Source organism: Gavia stellata, chromosome 6 (assembly GCF_030936135.1).
Source record: "Gavia stellata isolate bGavSte3 chromosome 6, bGavSte3.hap2, whole genome shotgun sequence".
Taxonomy (NCBI): domain Eukaryota; kingdom Metazoa; phylum Chordata; class Aves; order Gaviiformes; family Gaviidae; genus Gavia; species Gavia stellata.
The window spans coordinates 47,120,768-47,128,836 of record NC_082599.1 but is presented as its reverse complement, the minus strand read 5'-3'; the positions used below and the strand labels follow the sequence as shown (position 1 = coordinate 47,128,836).

The 8,069-nt window shown below is 37.0% G+C and overlaps 1 protein-coding gene across 2 annotated transcripts; it reads right to left on the bottom strand.

Annotated features, from left to right (window-relative positions):
* Window positions 1-546: 546 nt before the first annotated feature.
* Window positions 547-7,718, bottom strand: METTL6 (methyltransferase 6, tRNA N3-cytidine). 2 transcript variants are annotated; one of them, XM_009820830.2, is made up of 5 exons: window positions 7,394-7,718; window positions 6,583-6,717; window positions 5,274-5,444; window positions 3,628-3,769; window positions 547-955 (listed from the first exon to the last, which is right to left on the bottom strand). In XM_009820830.2, exons 1-5 carry the CDS (start codon window positions 7,673-7,675, stop codon window positions 807-809), a joined length of 879 nt encoding a protein of 292 aa, XP_009819132.1. In that variant the 5' UTR covers window positions 7,676-7,718; the 3' UTR covers window positions 547-806. The 2 variants fall into 2 exon arrangements, with proteins under 2 accessions (XP_009819132.1, XP_009819133.1); XM_009820831.2 differs by lacking the exon at window positions 6,583-6,717.
* Between the last annotated feature and the right edge of the window lie 351 nt (window positions 7,719-8,069).

The following is an 8,069-nucleotide window of genomic DNA, read 5'->3' as shown; positions in this document are numbered from 1 at the left end:
AGAGCGATGGAAAAAATTAAGACCTCTGCTCAGGAAAGCAGAAGCTGACTACACTCCCTATAAAAGAAAGTACTTCTGACTCACTTATTTCAGTTCCAAATGGGAAACTGATTTGCAAAACCTCAACTATTTCTGCTCATCAGACGAAGAACATCTGAAATTAATTACGGGTAAAGACAACCTGTTCCTCTGACAACTTTCTTCAAGCGTGAAATCACATAAATTAGGATCTTATTTAGAATATAAACATTTGTTTACATATCTAAATGCTGAGCACATTAAAAAGATGCCATTATTAAAACTGGAGCAGCTTACATAATACCAGTCATTGAGTCTGGTTTATTCCTGTATCTGAGAAATCATACTCAGAAGTCCTACAAGTACTAAAAGCAGATGAAATACTGTAACTTTAACAGACCACAAAATACTTAAGTGATAGGAAACACAGGATACTTATTTAAAAATAGTTTTTAATAAAAATGTAAATAACAATTGTGATAATAACTAATGAAAACTAGTGCTTAGAATTAATCATATTTTGTGTGCTTTACCTGATCCTCCAACAACGCTGCACAGGATTTACTTTAAAAGCAGGAATACAGATACTCAACAGGTTGCCTGCATCACTAAACCATCTTAAATTTGAGTTAGAATTGATATTCGTACTTCGTATCTGAGGATGAAAACCAACAAGAGGTACTGGATGCAGTCATTTCCAGTTTACCAAAAAGATGAGCACACACAAGGAAAAACTACGTGCTAGCTTCCATTTCAAACAAGCAATGCTATTGCTAGTCAGCAAGAACTTATGTCTTACTGAAAGGCTTTTGAAATTTGCTTTGAAGAAAAACTCTTGGAACACGGAAGTCTTCTTTCCTATTCACTGTTTCTCGTTGCACGTATTCATTGACCACTTGCTCATATCCCTCAGCCTTGAAAAGCTGAGACAAGAACTCTGAAAGAGAATAAAAAACAAAGAAATATTATGTTTAAGCTATTCTTAAAACACTAGTCAGCATTTATATATGCATATGTTCTTGTGTGTTAGTGCATGAAAATCACACAGGCCTTTGGATTTCAAGCTGTTCTATGCAGGCAGACAGCTGAATAAAAATCAATACATACCTCCTTTAGAAACATCAACCTAAGCAAAACAGCTCACAAAACTGGGGCTTAAGCTAGTTACTCAGTTTAGTTTCCAAAACCTGCCACATCTGTTATTTTTTTTGAGCCTTTTCATTCTCCTTGTGACCGACTCCAGTGCATTTTCACTTTGTGCAGCTAACCTTTGTTAGCTGAATACATGATTTATTTAAAATATTTCAAAGGTGATCCAGCCTGTAATGCAACTCTGCTTGAGGAAAATACCACCCTACACTACCAGGCCTTTGCACCCCATTGCTCAACAGAAAAATGGACAAAGTGGATGTGGTGGTACCAAACCTCTATTAAGTCAAACTGAAAGTATTTTCCATAAACAAAAGAATCTTACTGAAAGCATACCTCCCTTAGGGAAGGCAGAAGTGCCTCACAAACAGGGTGACCTATGCAGCACAGCAGGCTGCTCGTGCTATTGACATGTTGTGTTAATTACAAATCATCACCCTTTGTTTCCTGCACCTTGTTTCATTTCTTTAGGGAGTAATTTTTCAATAAATTTAAGCCATTCTAAACCTGGGCTACCTGACAGAAAACAAAAACACACCATTTTTTCACTGCTCAGGTGGATGAGCTCGATGAAAACGGCTGATCCTGTGGGTACAGGAACACCAGCACTAGGAGAGGTGGTGTGCTGAGGAAGGAAGATGAGACCATCCACTTTGGTGGCAGTGCAGGCCTATATCAACCTAAGCCCATCACGAAGCCACATGCACTGGTTGTAAACACAGTGTGTTCATGTAAAATGAAGGACCTGCATCAATGAAATACAAACAAACAGCACTTAATTGTGCATCTATTGAAATCTCATTATAAGGAAGTTACACTTACTTCAGAACACAAAATTACAACCATTACAACCACGCATTCCTCAACAAATTTAAGACTATTTCAAACAGTGAAACAATGGATTTTTTCCACAGAAGCAGCTCAGTGTTGTTATCTGAGGCTAGACATATTACAAATAGGCATCATTCAAATCATCCCATGCATCAATTACTTGGTGTACCAGTGTAGTGCCTTTGCTAAACAAATGAAAAATAGCACTGCTTGCAAACTGTGAGGAAATTATGAGTCATGTTTCTAGTAACAAAAGAATTCTCAACCATTAAGCAATATTTATATGAAAATTAGTGAGATGAATGAGATCATAATGATTAAAAATGGGAGCAGAGGCGGTCCATGAGACAGTCACAGACCAGCCCAAGGCAAAACAATTGCTAACATGAGCCATACAGGATCAGTTCTCTCTTTTCTCCTTCCTTCCCCCTACCTCAATTCTTCTCTCAAAGGAAACATTCATACTAGCAAAGAATTTCTCATTCAGAAACAATTCTAACACACAATAAAAATGGGATTTAAAACTCCACAGCTAGGTCAGTCTCTTATTTGTTCCCTTTAGCATCCATTCTCTTTGTAAGAGCTAATTGTTTAAACAGAACTAAAAATCACTCAATAAATAACAGTTCTAAAAATGCTTCAATGAAGCTGTAGCACAGCCTGCCTTATCTTAGATTTCATCACTGTCCTACAAAGAATAGAGAGAGCTCAGACAAGATTAATGGTTTTTATATATCAGAAGCAATTAGGTAATACATTATGTCATAAAATATGAGCAACATTTACTTGGCTCCAAATCAGTCTCTTTAGTGGCTGTATTTTGCTTTAGACTAAGAACAAAGAGCCCCACAGAAATAAACACATAGCTCTTATTACACAATGCCCTATAATTGATAAGGGGAAGTAACAGTTCACTGAAGTTTAGCATGAGGAATTGGGAGTTAGGAGACAAGCTATAATCCCAACTCATTGTGAGAGTCTAAGCAAATTCCTTCATGTCTCTGTGCTTTAATTTCACCATCAGTAAACTGCAATAATTAGCTTCCTTCCTGAAGTATTACAAGCATTAAACAAAAAACTGTTTAAATACTTTGTCACACGGAAATGCTTTTTGCATCATCTTTACTGAAAAACAGAAGACAGAGTGACCACAGCTAGTCAGTGCTATCTCAGCAGGATCTGTGCACAAGCTTCTCAGTGCTCTCTAGTCGTGGTTCTGCTTCAGAAGTCATTGACTCCTTCAGTAGACCTCATCTTGCACACCAGGAATAGCCTTTGAAACAGAATGATGCCAAGGTAACTGCTTAGTTTCTTCATGAAGATGATCAATTCCTTTACTGAACATTGGTCTTTTTCCCTTAGATAACGAATCTGAAGGAAATTCAGCAAATTCAGAAACTGCTGCTCTTGGCACATTATACATATAGCACATAAAAGAAGCTTGTAAACAAGAAAGAGCTCCAAAAAGTCCTGCCAGTCTAAACACCCTCTTCCCCTCAAAAAGGATCGCAAATGAAGTACACCACTATCTAACAGTCCATCTGTGTAAAACAAAACTTCCATGGGCATGTTGGCAATTCCCTGAAGCAAGTTTAAACAGAAAAGAAAGCACTCTACCGTATGTCTCACCTTCAGTAAAAAAATACGATCTTGTCCCATCTTGTCTAACATAAAAGTTTTCTCCAAGTTTGCTGCCAGATTTAAACCTGAGCATTGCATGATCATACAGTCCATAGTCTCTGAACAAGACACTCTTGCCTGGTTTTAATACCTGTCACATAATACAAATACGCTTTAATAAGGTAAATTAATTTAGACATATATGTTTGTATACACATACAGACACATACACATATAACTAAGACACAGAATCCTAACACATTCAATACGGAAGTGATATATATATTGAATTCATTCCCTGTGCAACAAAAAGGTTGTATATAAGCTGCATTGTCCACTCTTAAAACTGCTTCCCCATGAACAGCAGACTACAAATAGTTTTAAGATACTTGTTTGAGTGCTGATCAGCTAAACAAGCTTTTTTGAACACTCTTCAAATACAGAGGAAAGAAGAAAATATACAGTTTAACAATAAAAATTAAGTCCTAAGAGGGCATTTTCTTTGTTGGGTAGTATACAGTCTAGCACCTGATTTTGGTTAATGATTAACAATAAAATTTAGAATACCATGACATTTCTTTTTTCATGCAATATAATAAGTAATAAAAAAGGAACAATTTCTGGAAAATGGGTTGTGGGTTTGTTTTTTTTTTTTTTAATTGTTCTTTGGTAAAGAAATCAAGCCAGGAAGCGTTTAAAATTTAGAAATACATGGTCATTGGCCATGCTGACATTAGACATTTGATGCATGCAACTTTCCTACCTCATCAAATACCAGCTGTATTTGTTAGAGGAGAAAAGGAGCGCTTGCCACTCGCAAATTTGCGTAGAAACCTACAAGCGAGTTAAATGAGCCAGGCATCTCCACAGAGAAAACAATTATTAGCCTTTTCACGTGCACGAGCTAAGAACCAATCCTGACTTTGGAAAACAGCTGAAGATACACCAAAAAAATCTAACATTCCCTTTTCAAACTACTGATGATAAAACAAACAGGATATCTGATAATATAAACCCCCAAATACACACATATGCATAAATAAAAAATATGTTGACTATTTCCCTCTGCCGTCAATATATGACATCTCAGGGAAATTCAGAACAATCACAATTCAGATTCTTTAAAGCACCCTCTGGATGGGCCAATCCTAGTCTATTAACTAACAAAGGCAGCCCAGGGAGGTGAATCCCTCTAGATTAATGTTGATCTCTGAACACCCCACTTCTAAATCACCACAGATCACATGTGTTTAATAATAACAATAACATCCTAACTGCAAGTCACTGTATCTTCTGGAAGTCAATTTTGGTTCACTGTCATTCACACCTTATCAACACAGACCTTTCTGCAATCCATAAACATTATTTGTAGGGTACAACTTAGGAGCCGAAGTCACAGGTTCAAAATACCTTTTTGTTCTGTTGATGGCATGCATTAGGCCAGAATCCAAACAACCTCACAATACCAAGAGAGAAAAAAAACATTGTAAACCGTATTTTTGTCCCGTATACTAGGTGAACTAACTAAATACAACCACGAAATATAGTATTAAAGATCACCATTACAAGAAGGGTTATTTTCTCAGAAAAAAATTGTACTTTCAAGCTAAAAAGAAGGAAAGTGCTTTAAAGGCTGTAAAATCAGCTGGTTTTACCTTGTAAATGTTCTTCAAGACAAGATGCATTTTGTCAGGATGAATGGCAGAAAGCACAAATATAAGTGTGACAACATCCACAGAATCTGCTGGTATATTTTCTAGAAGATCATCTTTAGTAAGATCACACTGGAACACTTTACATCTTTCAGGACTGTATAAGGTGTTTTTCTAGGGAAATGAAATGAGTATGCTTTCACTGAAAATTAGCAGCATTTGTTAGTGCAAAAAAGTAAAAAACTTGTGAAACTAATCCGTAGAGTGACACAAAACATGGTGGCAAAAGAACATTAACTTCCAACAGGTGACTAATGCAATCAGAAATTCTTTGCTGCGTACTACAATAGTGAAACTACAACTACTAGAATAGTCTGCTCTCAGGAATTTGAGATGGAATGTGTGTTAAGACAGTCCAGGAAACATACTATTTCTGCTTTACCGCTGCTTCTACTCTTCAAAACCACAGAAATATTATTGAAAGAAATTCTGTATTTTCAAAGTACAGTTCTTGAGCTACAAGTAGACTGTAAACAGTTCGGGTTCATGTCACATAACCTGCAGCTGGGCTGTTCTAGCCCACAGTTTTGCTGGATAAAATTAAACCTGGTCTCGGCAAGAAAGTTCAGCAAGAGCTGTGGAGGCAGACACCACTAAGTCATGCAAAACTCAGGGTAAACACTCAGCCCAACATCATCTTGCAGTGCAGCTGTGGCATCCCAGGGAGCTGCTGTCCCCTCCTGTTTGCCACACATATTTCTTCCCACCTTTCCCATGAGACATGCAGTATGTGTCTTGTGGTTCTCGGTCACAAATGTCCCACAAGAGAATGCTTAACTTTGGACTGCAGTACCACCTACCTATGAATAAGTATAAACATACCTATTTCTAATCAGGCTACAAATTTCTTTAACAATAACTTTCATGGCTCTGTTTCCAAGATTCTCCTCGAGACTCCTCCTGCCCCACAAATATCAAGGGCAAGCTTCCATCCCAAACAAATTTTGCTTGTACTGCACAGTCAGCGGAGACATAGCAGTGCTCCCAAAATACACCATCTTCACAGATCATTCAAGTAATATACATATATTACCATAATGCTACAATTTGATGCTGAAAAACTAGGTCTTGAGCAATGATTCGACTTCTTGCATAGGAGCTCCACTGAAATGGATCAATTTCCATTTTTTTGGCAAAAGCTATTCTACCCTTCTTACAAAATGGAAGGCAAGAGAAGTCTGTTGTTCCAGTCATTTGTAATTTCAGAAGCTTCTAAAGACACTCTAAAAGAAGTTCCAAATATCACACCAACCTTCACATACTCAACAGCTCTAGGAGAGAAATCACAGGCATATGCAAAAATATTCAGATCTTCTTCTAAGAGTGGAAACAAGCAGTTCCCAACCCCACAGCCTGCTTCCAGAATGGTCAGTTTCTGATCAGCAAACTAGGGAGGAAGAAATCCAAGATAAAGCACATAATTTTTGTTTTCCTCATAATATAAGCAGAGACACTGTTCAATCAGCATTTTAAAAGCTATAATCAATTTTAATTACCAATGAGTCAAAAACCAAAGTAGGCATCCACTGGATAATCTGACACTATAAAAGAAAAATCTTGATTTCTGCAAAATCACAAACCTTTTTAGAATATATTAATATTTCTTTAGTCATCTACCCCTTAAGTCATCAACAGATTGTTGTACCATTTCTGTCTTGTCTTTCATTCAGCTATAACGAACAGATGCATCTGGCTATTCCACTTAATGATGTTTTGCAATTAGCCAGTAATTTTGGATGCTTTTCTTTAAAGTAGTGTTCTGAAGTGCACCAACTTGCGTCCGAAAACATCACATCACAAAGTGAAAAGTTGTCTATTTAGGACACAAAATAAATATTCCAGATTTCGTTCTTAGTATCCAGTATGGGTCAATTATAAACTGAAACCGAACTGATGCATCTGATTCTGAGGAGGTATCTTTGATATTAAGAGAAACTACACGGGGCACTGCAAACATAACACGTGACAGCTCTTACCCTAATGGCTTTATTAAGTATAAGTATTATTAAATCATTTAGAAACAATCAATCCCATCTTTTACAGAGGAAGTGTATAGATCTCACCTCCCGACATGCTTTTAACTCTTCAAACTCTCTGGTTGTCCAATGTCTGTCTTTGAAGAAGTTTGTGCTGTTTCTTTTGTAAAATAGATCCCAGTTCTTCTGTGCCTCTTTCTCCAGTTTTAATTGCTTGAACTCAGACACCAAAACCTGATCTTTTGCCAGACTCTCAGCTTCTTCTGGGCTAAGGATTCTTGCGCTATGGCCCTTTTTTTGGAAAGCACCATCTTCAGTAGATGTTGTTATTTTATTTAAGCAATTGGCTGATGTGTTTTCTTGGAACATCCTAGATTCTTTCACACAAATATAAATGCCAAAGACTCAAGGGTGATTTATTTTCTTTAGTGTGTTTCCATCACTTAACTTTGGTAAAATAACTGAGGATCTAGAAGCAGAAGAAAAAATGACAAAGAGTTACAGTGTGCACTTATTACAATTTTATGGTGATCTGTCCTACCTGATGGACTGTAATGCCACCAGGTTTCTCTTAATTTCAGAAATCCTCCATCCAAACTGACAACTGCATATGACATCACACCGATGTCAAAGTTAAAGAAGATACTTAACAGTGTCTGCTGGTCTTCCCTCTGTATCCTAGAAAGCTACCTAACAAGAGAAAGATGGTGCAGCTTTAAGCGTATTTTCACTAAAACTGACTTTAAAAGGAAAGCAAGGGCTT

Excerpts from the sequence above, each read along its gene's own strand:
- METTL6 (XM_009820830.2), bottom strand. The coding sequence starts at position 7,675 with ATGTTCCAAGAAAACACATCAGCCAATTGCTTAAATAAAATAACAACA. Across the intron at positions 6,718-7,393 it reads AGTTAAAAGCATGTCGGGAG|TTTGCTGATCAGAAACTGAC; the intron begins GTGAGATCTATA and ends CTTCCTCCCTAG. Across the intron at positions 3,770-5,273 it reads TCTTGAAGAACATTTACAAG|GTATTAAAACCAGGCAAGAG; the intron begins GTAAAACCAGCT and ends ATTATGTGACAG.